This window comes from Camellia sinensis, chromosome 1 (assembly GCF_055761805.1).
Source record: "Camellia sinensis isolate YWXY chromosome 1, ASM5576180v1, whole genome shotgun sequence".
Taxonomy (NCBI): Eukaryota; Viridiplantae; Streptophyta; class Magnoliopsida; order Ericales; family Theaceae; genus Camellia; species Camellia sinensis.
The window spans coordinates 174,351,826-174,371,874 of NC_138961.1; the positions used below are offsets into that span (position 1 = coordinate 174,351,826).

General features: G+C 36.8%; 2 protein-coding genes across 2 annotated transcripts; both read right to left on the reverse strand.

Moving 5' to 3' along the window:
• Positions 1-1,804: 1,804 nt before the first annotated feature.
• Positions 1,805-8,494, reverse strand: LOC114277734 (uncharacterized). The gene is made up of 4 exons (XM_028219677.2): positions 7,137-8,494; positions 6,930-6,983; positions 6,632-6,816; positions 1,805-2,145 (listed from the first exon to the last, which is right to left on the reverse strand). Exons 1-4 carry the CDS (start codon positions 7,912-7,914, stop codon positions 2,056-2,058), a joined length of 1,107 nt encoding a protein of 368 aa, XP_028075478.2. The 5' UTR covers positions 7,915-8,494; the 3' UTR covers positions 1,805-2,055.
• Positions 8,495-18,442: 9,948 nt separating this feature from the next.
• Positions 18,443-20,049, reverse strand: LOC114277714 (protein FAR1-RELATED SEQUENCE 6-like). Its single transcript, XM_082868074.1, has 3 exons — positions 19,115-20,049; positions 18,901-19,011; positions 18,443-18,783 (listed from the first exon to the last, which is right to left on the reverse strand). The coding sequence occupies exons 1-3, from the start codon at positions 20,015-20,017 to the stop codon at positions 18,613-18,615; spliced, it is 1,185 nt and encodes a 394-aa protein (XP_082724200.1). The 5' UTR covers positions 20,018-20,049; the 3' UTR covers positions 18,443-18,612.

A 20,049-nucleotide genomic window follows, 5' to 3' on the forward strand; every position in this document is an offset into this window, starting at 1 on the left:
TTGACAAAGTGGTGGGTGTCCTTGAGTGGAGAGAGAGTGCTTTTGATTTTTGTGTTGTTTTTTTTTTTTTTTTTTTTTTTTTTTTTGGTTGAAAGCACACACACAGATTTTTTTTTTTTTGTTTAGTGCCTGAATATTTGCTGGAGCTCCAATCCCCTACTTTGCGACAAGTTTATGTACCCACTTTGGAGTCTTCAGCATGTTTTTTTCCACTAGCAAGTGGATGCAACACATTCAGGAAGTAATACAGATGCCCAGCAATGATTCCCAACAGATCTGGCATAAGTTATGAGCCAAAAATAACATCCAAAGCAAGTGAAGATTTGTTGTTGAAGCTCAAGTGAAGATTTTGAGATCTAATGGTCGTGATTTTGAGAAACAATTGCTTGATGAGAAAGATAAGTAGAGAGGTTTAAAGCTCTCTCAATATTCAATTGTTCGTTTGTTTGTTGTTTAGAAACGGACGTGAAGCTGTGTTTCGATCTGCGTTAGTTTCAGCCGTGTACAGCGGAGCGGAGACTATGAGTGAAGATGAGTTGCTGCTGCTTCCATGATGGTGGTGGTGAGGATCGGTGGCTTTGGCGAGACAATGGAAGTGGCGGAGATGAGTGAAAAGTGGAGCTGTGGCTGCCGAAGCTGTTGCGGCATCAATGGTAGCCACAGTTGTAACCGCCGATGGTGTGCAAGGTGGCGTGGGTCTTCGGTGACGACGATGGCGCCTAGAGTGCCAGCAATGGGCTGTGATGTGGCTGGCCACAACAGCTACATCTACTCACCAAAAAGATCTGAAATCCAGTCGAAGAGAGAAAGGGAGCTTTTAAAGTTGGTGTGGCCGGAGATTGACCTCCAACGCCGGCGACGACAATGCAGATAAAGCTACAACATAGACGGACCTGCGATCCATATCCACGGCCTCACTGGTGTGAAGGTGTTGATTATTCCCTCAGAGAGACAAGAGTTCAGTTCAGTTATGGAATTTGTGGCAGCGGAGTGAAGGTATGTGTAGAGGTCCGGCGGGCGGCCAAGGCGAGACTGCCGCCCGCCGGTGAAGCAGAATGACTAGGTTGTTAACCTAGCTCTGATACCATGTAAGATAAATTGATAGAGAGAGAAGGAGAGAATAAATTGTATTGATGAATATTATTATTGATATGATTTACAACACTCTCATTTATAGAGAGGAAAGGTGATACACATAGGATACTAATTAACACACACCGAAAGAAGAAAACATAATTATTAAACACTTTACATATTATATTCTAACACAGAAATTTAAAAAGGGAAATGAAAAAATTAAGTAAAATATGAATAAAATATAATTATATTTCACACTTTTCACTTTTTTCTTTTCACTTTTTAAATTCCTACCTAAATTCATAAACCAAACACAACATTAAGCAAATCAGCATTAGAAACAACTAAAAGTACTTTAGGAAGCAAATTTGCTAACATTGCATTCAAGTGTGTACATACAGGTAAACATGGGAAGCAATGGCAATAATCATCCAATCACTATAGAAGGTAAACTAACTGGTAAGAAAGCCACTTTGATTACAATCAATACTAAACAAACAATATATTAAAAGTTAATAATGACACTAATCAAATGTGCCAAACCATTTAGATTGGTTCAACCAATTCCGTCTCATCTCCATCTAAAACATGCTAACACTTTTTACCAAAAACGAAAAGGGAAACATTAACGGAGTTTTGGAATCAAACTGAAGGAAAAGGCAATGGGATGATAACCAATTAACTTGGAATGAACCTAAACGAAATACTGGATGAGGCACAAAGGATGGGAGCATAATAACATATAAAGCACTCGATGACAATCTTAATTTCCAAAGCGAACAAACATTGTTTAGGCATCAGCAACAATGGCAACACCAAAATATTATAAATGCTGCAGATGTCTAACATCTTCTATGAGAATGGTATAAGCTTCTAGAAATTTCCTAACATTAATATGGCATAGCATGTGCACATGCAAACTAGGACTGAAATTAGACTCTACCTAAACAATCTTACAAGCACAAGCATCAGAAGCAATTATTGTTTCTCCAAAGGCATCCCATTAACCATCTCCAACTCTGTCTTGCAATTCTCTCTCAAATCTTTTAGTGCGAGCAAACTGGTTTCCTGCCACACAAAATTGGAACTAACTATTAATAAATAAATAAAAAATTGAACATAATAATAAAAATAAAAAAAGGGCAATATAACAATCTTGTTTGACCATTAAGGAAGTAAAGTTAGGAACAACAGCTTAAAAAAACGCCACATGCATCTCACATAGTCACATGACTGGTCTGTAAACATCGATTGTCATCCAATCATGTATCATGTTTGAGCAGACTTTATATCTCAAAACATGTGTTGCATTGTATACTATATTCTGTTAACACCTTGTATTATAAATTGAAATTTTCAAACTAATTGAAAAGTATGTGCAAAATATAAATATGTTAATTTTGAAACTGGAGAAATGCAATGCAGTACTGATAATGTTATTTCCATGATTGTCATATTTTTCCAGTTGAGATTGAATATTGGGTATAGATGTCGGATTTAAAATCAGGATTTCATTGCTTCAGAATTATGAGATCTCACAAACTTATAATCATGTATAAACATTTTCTTGACATTTCATCGCTTTGGCTTGCAATGCTTCATCATAAAGGGTTGGTATTGCTTCACTTCTATAGAAAGCAACCTTGTGCACATGCGTAAACATGAATGCATTCTATTGTCCATTTTTTTGGCAAGTAAAATCATATATTTCATAGAGGATGAAAACATGAAGGTACAAAGAAAACAACAGGGGATAGAACACCCTACCAGACCACAACTAACAGCCAGCTAAAACACAACCAACCAAAACTTGAGCTAACACTGGCTCTCAAAAATCAAAACAGAAAACAGAACCAATACAACCATCAAAAACACCCCAATCAAACGACAGAGAAATCAATTATTAAACTAAGTTTTAAGGATTTTCGTAGAAATGACCATGCTAGGAAAAGCTGCCAATTTGCTTTGCATTCTATTCTCTATTTTGTCTTCTGCAAAAAGATGACGTGGTGATGTAATCAATATACTGCTATGAAAACCACAGGACGTTCGACATATCACCTCTTGAATGCAACCAACCGCAATAAATAGACTTACTTAACATGGTAGATCTCAAATCTGACAAGTTATCTATCTCAAGATACCATTCTTGACATACTGCTAGTCTGTTTCCTCACTTCTCATTAGAAAATTAGATCCAGACATGATAAACTTGACCAATAAGAGCAATTTAGATGGCTGAAATCCGTTTATAAATATGTAATTAGTTTTATTTTCCCAAGACACATTTGTTTATGGTTTTACTGATTCACTAAAATTCCCTTCTTCACAATCTGTGTATTTTGTTTTTTTAAATTCAGTCCATGGATTCAATGCGTATCAAGTAGAGGCGGCAAACTCAATCCGAACACATAAATCCACCCAAGTACAGTTATTTGACACCTATTTAAACCCATCCAAATTCATAATTGAGTTTAAGTAGGTTGCAAGTTGTGAACCCAATTAAAATTGAGTTTAAACGGGTTGGACATGGATTACCTATTTATACAGATGCCACTACCTCCACCTCACCACCACCACCACCACCACTATCCCACCACCACGACGTCCTCAAATTGGTGTAAAATTATGTGTCCAATTAATTTTTACTAGACACATAATTGACTTTTCATTGAGAAATTTACGTCAAATTCATTTGTGCTCACTCCTTGTCTACTACTGCATTTGATCAATTTTTTGGAAGTAATGTTCAAAAACTTCATTTAATCTTCCATTTTATATTTTTTTATCCTCATATCCCTTGTAATAATTTTATTTTTTCATTTGCGATTACAGTAAATTATTCTTTACTCTCTTTTTTTCCTTTCTTTTTCTACAAGAGTTAATCAATAAAATAATTACTTAAAATCAATTGTAACACACAATTTTGAAGCATATGAACAGTGGCTTGAGAATCATGGTATAAGCAAGTGCCAAAAGCCAACTAATAATCAGCTACGGGCCACTGTTATGTATCAACAACTGCAGTAGTTTATCAACAATTATACAGAGTAACTCTCATGATCTTTGGGGGGAATGGTCCCTGCCAACCCTCCACTCCCTTTGTCCATGCCACCATCACCACCATGACCATCACCATCACCGTTCCCACCACCACCTCCGTCTCTGTCAGCCCACCACCACCATTAGAAAAAGAGTTTGATAAATGGGTTGGTCTATTAGATTTGTCTAACTTGTACCCAACAACCGTTTAAACCTGTTTATTAAAGTTGTTTTACTGGACAATCCATTTTGACCCACCCAAACCCAACCATTTTGCCACCCTAGTATCGGACATAGAGAATACTATCTATTGGAAGTATCTATGTTTCCTAGGATCCCTTTGTTTTAATTAACCATCTAGGAGATGAAAGCATAAATTATTTTATGAAGTGTGATACATATTGTAAGACCTTGCACCAAATTGTTTAATAAGCTTCTCATACCATATTGCACATTGTAAAATACAAGGCATACTTGAATATAGGCCGAGAAACAAGTAAGATACTGAAAAATATAAGTGTATTGTGAAAATAAAACATTAATGCATAAACACTGGCATGATAGAACAATGGCTAAAAGATGCATTCACTATCAATCCGGCACCTTCAAAATTGAAAAACAAATATGAAAAAATATAATACATTTTATTGCATTAAATCATTAATCGATTTCAAGAAGTACAAATTTCGCTACACCGAACAAAAGCATTAAGAATACACAATTCAGGTTTCCAATCATATATATGTAAACTGTAAAGCTATGTTCACTCACATTTGCAGGTGCAACTACACTGGCAATGCCACATCAGCTCACCCGGACACAACGTAACACCTTTAAAAAAATTTCAAATTTTGGATTTACATCCTATAGTGAGTTCTCTCTTTCAAATTTTGGATTTACATCCTGTAGTGAGTTCTCTCTCTCTCTCTCTCTCTCTCTCTCTCTCTCTCTCTCTCTCAAATTAAAACACATTTAAAGCTCATAATCATGGAAGGCATTTTTACAATGCATTATTTACTTTTATGAAGTGCGAACTGCGAAAAGCAAATTCAAAGGCTAGTAAAAGCCACAGCAAGTTCCAAGTAAGTGCTTGAGTTTTGGTTTCAGCCCTTCTTCCAGATGTTCTATGGTTATTACTTTACTATTCCATCCATCATTTGCATTCGTAGGCATTAGAAATCCAGGGAAGAAAAAGGAACAATATACCTTTCCTAAACAATTTTGGTATTACAACCAAACTGCTTAAAAAGGAAACCCAAATTATTTTTAAATGTGAAACACATTCTAAACCTAATAGTAAACAATGTCATAGAAGTTTTTATGCACAACAAAATGGTGTCATAGATGCACAAAATGCTGTCACCATTATAGTTGTAGTTTGTAACAAACTTTGTAATGTGTGATGTGCCATTATAGCTTCTAAGTCCCAAATTCCAGATTACATATCCCACATGCCCCTAAACATTCAAGAGAATAGTAATTGTCATCAAATTCTATGCACCACCTTTTTTTGGTTGTTGGGGGGTGTTAAGGAACAAAGAGAGATCAAGGGGAAGGCTAAGGCACTCAATGAAGGAGTGGGGGGGGGGGGGGGGGGAGATGGTGAGGAATTTGTGGGGTCAACTGGGTTAGATTACATAAGGAAGCAATTGAAAAGCTCAGCCCACATTTCTCCTTAAAACTCAGGTTTTAAGAAAGAAACTGAAACTTTATAACTAACACAAATGAAGGCAACTCCAAGCGATGTAGGACACATTCCAACACACCCTCCTGAACCACAACATACACTCGCCGAGTAAATGGCACACCAGTCACAGGTCCAACCAAGCTCTGATACCAAATTAAAAAGCTCAATCCACATTTCTCCTTGAAACCCAACTTGAAACCCAAGTTTTAAGGAGAAGGAAACTGAAACCTTAATTAGCATAGATGGGGGCAACTCCAAATGATGTGGGATACATTCCAACAGAACCAGGATCCTGCAAATGTGGTGGTGATGGCTTGAGTTAAACCCACTGTCATGCCGAGTGTAAGGAGGAAGAGATGCTGGACTGATTGGGTTAAGGAGAAGTTTCAAGGAGTGGATAAACATGTTGGGCTCCCTTTGTCAAAATCTGAGAAAATCACTTTTTTAAAGGTGATAAAAAATAAAAAAATGAAAGAGCAGCAGCAAAACTAGGCAAGAGGGATGAGTTGAAGCCATAGTTTCAAGCAGAAACAGTATTATTGTTTTGCTTATATTTCTAAGCTAGGTTTTTTTCTTTCTTTTTGTTCCTTTGTGTTTGGGTTGTGCCCTATAATTTGCTAATTTAAGAAGGGAAAAAGAAAAAAAAAAAAAAAAAAAGGAACAAAAGAAATCAGCACAAAGATCAAATGTATTGAACATATAAATAAGTAGATTTTAAATCCAAAACTAAACAAAACTTTGGAATTATAGTATTTAACTTGAATAGAAAATCATTCAATCTGCGTTTTGCTCCAGAGAAAGTAAGAAGAAAATAGTTAAACTCACAAGTTGGCTGCCTTCACGTACAAATATATCCTCCATATGAAGAAACAGTGACTTCCACTGACCCATGAGATTAGATTCTAACTTTGAGTATTTAGGGCAATTTCCTTGACTATGTTTATCAACTCCCTTGTCCCTGCAACTTCTTTGAACCATAATGCTTGCTTCTTTCTGACTCTTCTTTAGTGCTAGGTAAGCATGAAATAATTATTTTTTGGTAAGTAAAAGACGCAAGATTATATGTAGAACTAATATATACCAATGTCAAATTATTAACTGCAACTTTTTTGCAATAACATACCAGCTATTCGACCCTTCATATCCTGGTAGTGGAGGTCTGACAAAATATAAGCAGCTGAATATCACCAAACAAAACAACCATATCCTTATCAGATCAACCATATAGGGAAAAGAAAATTGATAATCACCATTGATGATTGAATGCAATGCCCATAAAATCAAAGCCAAATTAACAAATGACAACTGTAGCCAGGAACTAACAGACTACCTTTCAAGCAAAAAGAACAAGAGCAAGCTTTGATAGAGTCAACATTTGCACTTGAGTTAGCGATTCCATCACCCTTCAACCCTATGCAATTCTCTAGTTTGAAAGATCCAGAACCCTGAGACTCGGGCAATATTGAGCACTCAACAGACCCATTTTTGCCTAAAGTGAAATTATCAGCACCAATAATATGTTTGCAATCCTTTCTGCAAGCATGAGAGACTAATTCCTCACCTCGTAAATCATCTTGTATAATGTCATTGTTGATACAATTTTGTTCAACACCAACACATGATCCAGGGACCATAGGCATTGAAATGCTAGAAACACAGTTGTCTCTAGAGGCATCAACAACTTCTACAACATTGTCAACGACAGCATTGCTTTTACCAAGATGAAGGCTGGCACCAAATGAATTCAACTCCTTAACTTCACTGGTTATTTTTGAGATGCCAGATATAATAATATTTCCCCGCAGTGTATTAATCTCACTGCAAGGACGTGGCGACACACAAGCCTTCTTACCTTTGTCATTGTCATTTACAATGCATCTGATCCCACATTTCTCTTTGACTATGTTCTCCACTCCCTGACACACTTTCTGTGTAAAGAGTGAATCACCCTCTTTTTCATCAACATGTTTACCATGCCCATCTCCAAATTTATTTCCCGATTCCCCCGAAAGCAGCAATAATGCCCTTTTCCCTAGCCGATTGGTTACATCGCCCAAAACGGGACGAGGTTTTTGAAACCCATCAGCAGAATTATCCCCACCCATCATGAATTCACTTGCGTGACACAAAAAACATCAATCCAATCCTGGGTCTAACATTAAATATATGTGTGTATAAATTCAAACCCTACTTTGATCCAATCTTCTGATCCAAACAGAAAAAAAACAGTTTTTTTCCAAGTGGTATGTAATCAATTTTTTTCCACAAAGATGTGCAAAAGCACCAACAAACCGGGGGACGATAAAAACCCTAGAAGAGTTGAAAGCAATATAAAAACACAAAAAAGGTAATGGGTATTGAGAATCTGGAACATGAAAATCTAAGGGCAAATTGAGATTAGTGAGTCACTGACCTTTGTAGAGAAAATTTAAGAGATTTGGGGAAATCTTTGGAGGTGTTTGTTGGGAAGGAATCTGCAATGTGTGGTGGTGTTGATAGGTTTCACTTTCTATAAATTCACTCACAACAAGCCAAACAAGCAAGCAAAGAAAGTTATTTTTTTCTTTTTTTTCTTTTTTCACAAAGAGGGAAAGAGAGAGAACTTGCAATTATTCGAGCGGGATATGAATCAGCACAGCGCCTTTGAAGTTTCAAGATAAATTTGGGGGGAAGAAAGAAGCGAGCCGCGCGTTGGTGTGGGTCCTGGGCCCACAAATCACATTATCCCCGATTGGTACCAAATCAAATCACCACCGTTGAGATCTGAATTTTATTGAAAAAAATACCCAATTATCAAAAAAATAATGACAAATTAAAAAGATTGTTAAAAGTCTTCTTTTAATTTTTAATTTTGAGTTATATTATTTTTTTATTTTTTTATACGTATTTTAGAAAGGAAAAAAATTTAACTTTTAACCAACTTTTGAAAACAACTCATAGTGAATAAATTCATTTTACTTTTATGAGTTTGTAATTATTTTTTTTATTTTTATGTTTTCTCCAATTTTATTTGTTAATAAAATTAAAATATTTTGATTTTTTTAAATTCACTAAATACAAAAAAATATAAAAATAGATTGACTTTTAAAGCATTCTTATCAGATTACCTAAATTTTACCCTTAAATATTATTAAAAAATTCATTCCATATTTTAAGAATTACTTTTTTCATTTATTTCTCCTAACAAACTCCTTATTACTTTTCTATTCTATTAATAAACTCTCAATTTTTTCTCTATTTTATTAAAATATAATTTTTAGTTATAAATTTTTAAAAAAAATCATAAATGTGTATTGCAGTCCGTAAACAAAATAAAGCACATATATATATATAATAATAGGGAGTCACTGTAGCAATTCTTATGTTAAGGAAGTGTTTAAGGACTCTAATGGAAGGATATAGGGAGCCACTAATTCTTTAAAATAGGTAAGTATGAAATTTAGGTGTTTTATTAGGGATGCTCTTAATATTTTTGTATTAAATGAAATTTTAAAAATATATATTTTATAAATTGTGTGATCGAAAATGTAAACAAAAAAAAAAAAAAAAAAGAAGAACTTGATTAAAAAATCAAATTGTTTAATAAAAAATATAAATTCAAAATTCAAAAAATTATTTTTAAAAACTTCAAAACCAAATAGAGTCTTCTTTTGGGATGTGAGTTGGCTTTTTAACTATTTTAACATGGGGCTAGAAAATCTCGTTTGAGATAGATTTTTTGACTTTTTTGACTTTTATGAGAGAAAAAATAAAATAATTATGGTTTTGATATAACATTTTATCTTATTAACTTTTTAGTATATTTTGATTTTTTGTGACTATTTTAACTCAAAAAATTTATACCAAACATAGCTAGAGTATTTTATTTTATTTTATTTTATTTTTTTGCAATTCATAATTAGGGCCAACACTTTAATTGAGTAAATTTATTGTCAGTCACCATATAATGGGTTGTTTTGGGAAGTTGGTAAAAAATTAACTTTTGGTTTTTTACCAAGTTTTTTGGTTTTTTTGGAAGTGATTTGGAAAGTTGGTAAAAAATTGACTTTTTTCTTTTTAGTTTAATATTTATTTATGGTGTCAAATCAAATTAAAATGACCAAAATACCCTTACCAACATAAGAGATTTATTTTTATTTTTTTTTCATAGGTCCTAATTTGTAATTTTAGGACTGCATTTTTGACACTTCCCGGAGGAATTTTGTTGCATTTTTGGCAGCCCTTGTCCAAAAACGTGGCTTTTTACTATGTTCCCAAAATGGCACAATATGTTCTTCTCAAGTCCATCATATATATTTTTGGATAATCTTATTAGACATGGATGGTCACTCAAAAAAATATATGAACAAAAAATTTAAAAACTATAAAATATATTATTATTATTTTATATAAAATTTTCTTGTTTATTTTATTTTTTATTTAAAATCTCAATGAATTTGAAATAAAAATTGAAAAGCAAAAATGCTTCCGACCCCCAGTTTGTTCCGACCCCCAGTGACCCCCAGTTACGTGGCAAACTCACGTGATGTTCACGTGACTATCAACGGTCTCACATTTGAAAATAATCTCCCCTCAAAACACTTATCTCTCTCTTCGTTCCCTCTTGATGGTTGAGACGGCTGGACTAGCAGGTAGTTCCCTTCACTCCCGACGCCGGCGACAGCTCCTTCCCTTCACTCTGACGCCGGATTCGCAACTCTCTCTGTCTCTCTTTCCCTGTCATCCGACGATTAAGAGGTAAATTTCCCTTCACTTCGAAGCCCCCCACTCTCTTTGTTTCTCTTTCCCTCTCATCCCTATCATCCGATAAATATATATATATATACATCTATCTGTATATATATATATGTATCTGCATTTATATCTGTGTATAATTGGGTTGAATGTTTGGATTTACTGTTTTTGACAATCTGATAAACGAATTGAAAGATTAAAGTTTGGCATTTTGATTTGGGAGTTGAATTTAGCCTTTTGATTTGGGAATTGTGGCCTTTTGAATTTGACCTTTTCATTTGCAGTTTTAGCTTGCAATAAACCTGCTCGATGAAATGCCTCAATGAATGGTTCCTGCAAAATTCTTCAATGGTTCCTGTTTGTTCCTGTTTTTTCCTCTAAGTAGTAGTAAGCAAGTGCCTCTAATTATATACAATGTTTCACAATGATTTTCAGTCCAATTTTCATAATGATTTTCAGTCTAATTATATACAATGTGTCCCATTCATAATGATTTTCAGTCCTTTTCAGTCCATTTTGGGAATTGCTTGTATGTGCTTATATGTGAATTTCCATTTTGGGATTTGCTTATATGTGTTTGATGTAATAATTATTTGTTGAAGAATTTACTTCATAACAAGTTTTTATGGTCTTATGAATTTTGAAATGACTGTTGTAAAAAAATGAAAGCAGATAGAACTCCCTTTCTCAACTAGTAGAACTCTCTTTCTCAACTAATGTTCTTCCAGTAATTTGAAATGATTTATGGAAACAAGTGATAAGTAGTAGAACTCCTATATAGGAAACTACTGCCTCCCATGACAATGAAAACCCATCTCTTCTTCTAGTTTCCAATACACCCAAATCAAATAGAAAGTTAAATGCAACCCATAGTGTGCCTTCAAATCCAAGTTCTCAAAATGACCGAACTGTGATTTATAAACCAGCTTTATGACAATGATTTATATCTATGATTTACGCAGGTTACCTGTTCATAAGCTGAATTTTGATTACAAAATACATTAGTAATAAGTGGTTTAGATAATTGGGATTTATAGATCCCCATAAGCTAAATAAATCATGTTCAGAATTAGTTCAGCTTATTTAGAATTTATTACGAATGTATTTTTAGAATAAATCATAAGCTGTTTTAGTAAGCTGAACTTATTACTAATGTATGGGATTCATAAGCTGAACTTATTACTAAAAGTCTGTTCATAATTTGGAATAAATCCCAATAAGCTGAACTTGAATTTGGAATAAGCCTGTTCATAATTTATGAAACCTGTTCATAATGTATGAAACCTGTATCTATGAAACATAATCTTGGAAACCTGTCTATCCAAGATTATGACAGGATTATGAAACATAGACATAATTTTGGAACATAAACATAGACATAATTTCAGAATTAGTTCAGCTTATTCAATCCCAATAACCTGTATCTATGAAACATAATCTTGGAAACTTGTCTATCCAAGATTATGACAGGATAGACATAATTTCAGAAACTTGTCTATCCCAATCTTGGAAACCTGTTCATAATTTCATAAACCTGTTTCATAATCTATGAAACCTGTATCTATGAAACCTGTATCTATGAAACATAACAGGATGGATCCAAGATTATGAAACATAATCTTGGTTTTCATAATCTTGGATAGACAGCTTTATGAAATTATGAACAGGTTTGAAGACTAATTGTAGACGTCCCCGAACGCCCCGGGAGGAACGAGCTCCCGTTCCGTTCATATTGGGGTCACTACAGCTCAAGACTCTCAAATTTGTCATGGTTCTAAGTCTGAACCAAAGAGTCCAAATCCGACAAATCGTTTTGAGAAAAACAGATTTTTGAAAAGAAGTGCCAAACATGGACTGCTTTGCCAGATACAGAGTCGCCACCTAAATGTTTTTTAACGGAAAATTTAGGAAACCCTGACTCGGTGCCAAAGGCCACGTGTCCGTCATCACCAAAGTTGCCTCGGCTCGGGAACTTGGGTACGATTGGGGAAGGTCACTTCGTGAGCACCCCCGCTCGCCCGATCAAAGATCGGCCTCTACTAACCATGATATCTATTTTTGAAAACTTTGTGTGTCCTTATTCCGGTTATTAGCCTAGGTTACTATGTGATGCACACAGCATATAAGTATAGACTGGGTCGCCCGAATTGGAACAAAACATTTCATGCTTGTTTATTTGAAAGATGGTTTGCTACTCGCAAGTAGGCTTAAAATGCAGATTTTGCCACCCGCAGGTGGGCTTAGAAAAGATGGTTTTGCCACTATCTAGTGGGCTTAAAACAAACAGTTGATGATTTATTCCAATCCAAGTAACCCAACCTTCACCCACATGCATTCAGGCAGTTGTATCACATAAGCAATTAGCCTCATAGTAAGCATGCTATTCATGACAGTCACTCACACGCATGTAAGGATGCTAAAGCATAAAACTCACCGAGTACTCCAAGCCAAAACAGAAACTCATTAGAAATCATGCATGAATCCTAAGTATACAGAAATGCCTAATGCAACACATGCAAAAATGCAACTATAGCAAGCTCGTCTATTCTAAACATAGCATATGGAATGCTACAGCTAACATGTATTCAATTTGGAATTGAAAGTACGATGCAGTTAGTATGGTGCGCCGAGCCCGGTGCATGAAAAACAGATGAATGGATGTAAACATGCTATCATACTGTATGCTAATTGAAATATGCCCTAATCTAACCATCATAAGCGGATAAATAAAAGGGAAGAAAGACGTGGGGTTGGAAGACATACAACACACACACGCACACTTATTATAGTTATGCCCTCGCGCAGAGGGTCCGAATAAATAATACAGTCCCGAATAAAAGAATATTACAGTCCAAATAATATACAAATTCCTAATTAATTAACAAATTAACTAAGAAAACTGTAAAACTGGCGTGCAAGCCAGGGACTGCCTTGCTTCTGATGAATGATGTATATTTAGGCTGCTTTGCGCGAAAATCCACTGGGATGCCCCAATTAGCCTCTGTTTACACCTGTTCTTGAAAAGCGTGCAAAGCCCCGAAAAGTTGTTGATTCTTCATTTTGCTGCAACAGAGAGCAGGAAAGAGGCATAGCAATGTATTTTCACAAATATATGCATACCTCGATCCTCGTGCCACCAATCACGCATATCGATGCATGATGGCCGAGGAGTCAATTTGCATTACTTAATATAGAATGAATGCACGTGTAAACATAACAAGAACCTAACTCCATCATGGGTAATTCGGAGTGTCGGTGACTGGGAATTGAGACACATTCCGTCACTCGGAGTACGAAACGCACCTCGTTTCCCGTGCCCGGGCTAACTCCTATCCCGAAGACAATGCAATGTGCATGATATGCATGGATGCAACTAAGATACAGCCTAGTATGCACTATGCTGTGAAAATGAGATGCCTCGAAATGCGTGCACACGAGCTCGCAAACCGAGAAAATGACATGAACGCGATCTAAGATACAACCTAGTATGCACTATGCTGTGAAAATGAGATGCCTCAAAATGCGTGCACACGGGCACGCAAACCGAGAAAATGACATACGCAATGCAAATGACATGGAAATATGATATGGGCTTAAACTAACATGAGAGAGCCTCAGCCACGCTCACATAAGAGGCCGATGGACGAAAATGAAGTGCCTCGAAACGCGTGCACACTGGCACGTAAATCGAGGCAATGGCATACGCAATGCAATATGGCTAAAATGGCATAGAGAATGCAACATGGACTTATACTAACATGAGAGAGCCTCAGCCACACTCACATAAGAGGCCGATGGATGAAAATGAAGTGCCTCGAAACGCGTGCACACGAGCACGCAAATCGAGGCAATGGCATATGTAATGCAATAATGGCTAAAATGACATATAGAATGCAACATGGACTTATACTAACATGAGAGAGCCTCAGCCGCACTCACATAAGAGGCCGATGGATGAAAACGAAGTGCCTCGAAACGCGTGCACACGGGCACGCAAATCGAGGCAATGGCATATGTAATGCAATAATGGCTAAAATGACATATAGAATGCAACATGGACTTATACTAACATGAGAGAGCCTTAGCCGCACTCACATAAGAGGCCGATGGATGAAAATGAAGTGCCTCGAAACGTGTGCACATGGGCACGCAAATCGAGGCAATGGCATATGTAATGCAATAATGGAAAATGATATGAAAACATGCTAATGGGATTTCAGGACTGAAATGTGGGGGAAAACAGCCCCGAAATGAGGCGAAAGTACACCCGATGCATGGAATAGTCCCGAAACATGAATTTTGGGACCCGAAATGGCCTATAGTTATACCAAACAAGCACAATATGGATATGCAATGAATAGACAGTAGCAAGGCAGCCCCAAAATAAGCATTTTACCAGTACAAATCATGGCCAATCAGCAAACACAGATAGGGCAACAATGGCATGCAAAAATGGCCCTAAATATGAGGTTATGAAGCAACTCACAGCTGCTGACCCCAAACAGGTTAGGGCCCTTCAACAACATTGAAGAGGGGCCCAAAATAAGCCACTTTACAGAACTGTAAAAACCCTAAAAACAAACATAGATATGGCTAAGCTCTTATGCAAGAAAAAGGGCCAAAAGGTGGCTAAAGAGGCAAGTGGTATATGCAAAGCCCAAACTGAAAAATTCCCTTCTACAACATTGAAGAGGGACCAAAAAAATGCACATTTACAGTTTATGGTAGCCCCGAAATCAGTATACAAACATGCTAGAAATGCAATGCAAAATGAGGCTCAAAAAGTGGCTATAACATGAGGTATACAAAGCATTCACCAAACGAGCAAAGACCCTTAATAAAACATGTTAAGAAGGTCAAAATAAGGCCACTTCAGTTCTAATCATGGTCCAAAAATAGAAAAATGATAGGTTAGTGAAGCATGCAAGAATATTGACATACAAGGAGATATTGAAGCAAGTGCAAGATGGGGGGCTCAAAGAGGGTTGAGCCCTTCAACAAACATGTAGAATAGCTCAAAATAGGCCTAGTTTTAGTTAGGGTCGGAGCCTAAAACAGTAAGAAAGATGGCTAGAGGAATGGTGCAAAAAATGAGCTACAAAAGGGGGAAAGTCTACTTACCCTTGAAGACCAACACTTTTGTTGCTTCTTGGACCAGATTTGATGACTCTAAGTTGCTGGAATCCCTTCCTTTGCTGCTGGAATGGAGTGGTGATGGTAGAGCTTGGAGATGATGAAGAAAATGGAGCCAAAACTTGAAGGAAATGGAGTGATATGTATGTATATCCTCAAGCCAATTCTTGTAACCCTCTCTCTTGAGTTGGGAGGCCAGCAATATATGCAAGAGAGGGAGAGAAGAGTCTAGGCAAAAGTGGAGGAAAATGAGGCTTCTTTTCCCTCCAAAAGGGTCCCCCGGATGTAGATATTTTTGGGGGAAAACCAAGGCACAGCTGGAATGTACTCAACCTGAAGAAGCAGGCCGGCCTGGTATTTTTGCTGTAGGTGGCCGGCCGGCCACTTCCCCTAGCCGGCCGGCTAGGTCAAAGGGAAAAAAGTGGCTGGCCACCCCCTAGGATGAAGCCCCAGAAGTTAGCTTTCCAATGGCGCAAACCTTGCATTAAAATTCCTCCTGTAGAAAAAGTTACGCCCTTTTCCGTGAAGCCGCGCAGATTCGGTCCAACCAGACTTCAACCAACCATATCTCCCCCCCCCGGACTTGGACTTGGGAGATTCTTGAGTGCAAAATGAAGCCCCGGAAGTAATCTTTCCAATGGTGGTGGCCTCATATCTTAATTCTTCTTGTGCAAAGAGTTACGCCCGTTTCGGTGAAGCCGCGCAAATTTTTCTCCTTCCCGGATTCATGCTGAACCACTTTTGACCAAAAAGAAGTTGGCTTTTCAGCAAAATTGCTGGCCTCCCACCCTCCTACAAGCTTTCTAACAGTGAAAATAAGGTCTCCACCAAAAATGAGCCCAAACCGATGCAAAATGAAGGTTCGGGGGCCAAAACGCGCAGCCCGAGGCCCCGAAAACTGGTTGTTAGGCACCGGGAGTGGTGTTCGACCACGAAGTGGGTCTCTTAGACCTCAGTGTCCCTCAAAAGGGAGTAATTAAGATGCATGCCAAAATTTAGAGCAAACGAAGATGGTTAAGCGGTCCCGAACCGAGGCACACGGCCAACGGTTCCGAAAAACTGGAAACCGGGCTCCGAAATGAGCAAAATGGCCTACAGCCACAAAACGTAGCCTACGGCCACTGAGAGATGGTCTACAAGACCTCTCCCTCCCCTCAGGAAAAGAAACAGAGAAAACCGGGTCTGGTTCACAAACCGAGGCAAGGCAAAGAAGAGGGTTCGGAAGTCCAGAGGCAGGGCTCACGGCCGCGACTCTGAGACTTCTGAACGAGCGCGATATGCAACATCACCAAGCGCTCAATCGGTGACGTCTGAGTCTTAAGGTCGGTCAAAAATGGGGTGTCTACACTAATGTTTATGAAACAGCTTTCATAACCACACAGCTTTATGTTTATGAAACAGGTTTATGAAACATAATTTAGTCTTCAAACCTGTCCAGATTTTTTATGAACACCCTGTCCCTGTCCCTTGTCCAGATTTTTTATGAAACAGGTTTGACAAGTCCAGATTTTACTTGAATATGAAACAGGTTTTACAGGTCCAGATTTTACTTAAAACCTGTCCAGATTTTTTATGAAACAGGTTTTACTTGATCATTTTTATGAACACCCTGTCTAAAAAATGGCTGAAATCCCCATCCTCAACTAAGTCACTGCTTGAGGGGCTAGTGTCATGACAGTTGGTCAATGTAGACTGAGAAATAACACTTCTATCTGAATGAGTGCTAGTAGCATCCAATGATTGAATGAAATTCAAAAATAACAGCTTTGTTACAGAATCTAACTGTTTGTTACAGCTTTATGACACCAACTACAACTTATAACAGCTTTTTTGGAGGGTAAATAAGCTGATTTGCAGAATCACCTCCAAGGGCTGTCATAAAGCTTATAACAGCTTTTTTGTAGACTGAGAAACTTGTATTTTTAATGTGCTTCATAATAAATATATGCAAGTGCTGTCATGTTAATATTTGTCGGTTTTTGCAGATATCAAGTTCAAGTGTCAGTGGCAATAGCTCAGATTGGTTGACATACGTCAACAGAAATTGTCGTACATGTAATAAAAAGGCCACCATTTTAATATCACAAACCGATCGAAACAAAAACAAGTTATTCTACTCCTGTAATAATTGTGGTTTTATCGGATGGTGTTTACCTACGAATCCAGAATATAAAGGTCATCAAATTCCAAGAGACGAGGTGCCAACTGTCGGCGAACAAGTTATGACCGAACAACTTCGAGCTATGACCGAACAACAAATAGAGATGACAGAACAACTTCGAATTCAGAACGCAAAGATGTAAAAGTTGATATGTATATTGTCCGTGTTGTTTGTAATTGGTCTCTTTAAACTTATGAATATGTAATAGAAGTAGATGTCAATGTATAAGTCAAGTAGACTGAATACTTTTGTGATGTTTTCGAGGAAGTTATGTTTTGTTATGTATTGAAACATAATTATTGTACCTCTTTTGTGGTGAATGGGATGAAAAATGACTTGTTCAAACTTGTATACTTTATTCAATACTCATTGAATCGACTTTGTTAAATACAGGAAACTGTTGAATGCAAGGTAACTATTGTTGAATACAGGTAAACTATTGAATATACATGATTGAATATAGCGAAACAATTTAATATACATTGTTCATCACAGGAAAACTCTTGAATACACATGGTTGAATACATGAAAACTATTCAATAAACATTGTTCAATACAAAGAATTGCTAAACAAACATTGTTCATTACTAAATATTGGAACACCTTCATTGCATAACAAATAATAATAATCACATAACTTCATTAATAATTAGTACACCACATGTTTTACAAATCCACATGTAACATAAACTACAATCTCAAAAACAAAGTTTGAAACTCAGATTAATAGACTACATACTTTCCAACCTCAAAAACAAACAGTTCGAATACATAGAAACTAGTCAAACAAGTCTGTAATATCCAAGCTTCTTGGTGTGCATGCATGAGAAGCTGATGGGGTTAGAGATGCAGAACCATAAATCTGAGTTGGAGCACTCATCAAACTTCCTTGTGTGCCACTTATGAAGTCCGATGGAGTAAGAGACGTGCCTCCAATACCATGGGCCACCTGTGACAATTCATTGCAAAAAGTACATGTTAGAATAATACACTTTGTAAAAGTACATGAAGTCCTTTTTGGAATACACTTTGTAAAAGTACATGAAGGCCTCTTTGGAACACGTACCGGTATATACATACTATTTTCTGTGCCAACCATATAAGTATAATACGGTGTATATGCTTGAGCTTGAGCTTGAGCTTGAGCTTGAGCTTCAAATCGAAGCAACTTAGCAGCCTGTATGTTTTGAAGAATAATTAAAGATTGAAATTTCTAAATTGCTTTTACATACTTGAATAGAGTTTATAAAAAAAAAAAAAAAATTGAATAGACATTTTACCTTTGCTTTTGTTTGTTTTTTTGATGTTGCCTTGAATCGATTAACAATTTGATCTACTTTGGCAACCTTCCGTTTCGTAACTGGACGACCTCTTCGCCGAGCAACCAAAGGACTAATCACCTTCCTACTAGTACCTCCTTGTGTAGAACCGGTGTGAATCGGACTTTTTGTTGAACATGGTAAATTACTCCCATCACCGGATTCTTCTTTCATGACTCTCTCCTTGATTTCATCCAACCCGAGGTCTACAATTCTAGTTTTGCCTTCAGAGTTAACAACAAGTTGTACAATGGCAATCAATTTTTTGTTCATCCTCTCATAGGTACTTGCATTGAAATCATTCCCAAAGCCGGTGTATGTGGTTTTGATGCATGCGTATTCTCTATCCACATCTTTTCTCCACCGGGGCAAAATGTATTTACTTGGCACCTCATTTATGCATCTTTTGACAAGCACAACGAGTGAGTGAGCACACATAATGCCTCTAAACTCAAACAACCGACAAATGCATTGAACTTCACATTCAGTTAAATTAAAATAGACAACAAAGTCCACATACTTCATCTTCTCACAAACTACCATCGTTTCTTGGACATTATATGTACAAATTGATCCGTCCTCTTTCACAATCACCGCCTGACAGTAAACTAATCTCTTCAACTCTCCTTGAACTTCTTTGAATTTCGCATTAGTGTAGGCTTGCTGAAATTGCTTCTCAAAACCATATATAGTTAGGCAATCAAACAATTTGTGTCGAGACTTGAAGTCTGCTTTCTTCTCTTTCTCTACCTTATTTCTCAAGGCATTGTCATATTGTTCAACGAATTGCTTCAATGTAGTTTTTGGATTTACATATCCATCAAAAAACGCATTCATACTTTCACTTCGTTGTATAGTTGACATGCCAGCCCAAAAAACGTCTTTAACATAGACAA

What these genes read in the sequence shown, in the direction of transcription:
- LOC114277734 (XM_028219677.2), bottom strand. Translation starts at nt 7,914, where the DNA reads ATGATGGGTGGGGATAATTCTGCTGATGGGTTTCAAAAACCTCGTCCC. An exon ending in TTGTTCTTTTTGCTTGAAAG is followed by an intron (nt 6,984 to 7,136) that starts GTAGTCTGTTAG and finishes GGTGATATTCAG; the next exon opens with CTGCTTATATTTTGTCAGAC. An exon ending in TATGAAGGGTCGAATAGCTG is followed by an intron (nt 6,817 to 6,929) that starts GTATGTTATTGC and finishes ATGCTTACCTAG; the next exon opens with CACTAAAGAAGAGTCAGAAA.
- LOC114277714 (XM_082868074.1), bottom strand. Translation starts at nt 20,017, where the DNA reads ATGTCAACTATACAACGAAGTGAAAGTATGAATGCGTTTTTTGATGGA. An exon ending in AAAAACAAACAAAAGCAAAG is followed by an intron (nt 19,012 to 19,114) that starts GTAAAATGTCTA and finishes CAAAACATACAG; the next exon opens with GCTGCTAAGTTGCTTCGATT. An exon ending in AAAATAGTATGTATATACCG is followed by an intron (nt 18,784 to 18,900) that starts GTACGTGTTCCA and finishes GAATTGTCACAG; the next exon opens with GTGGCCCATGGTATTGGAGG.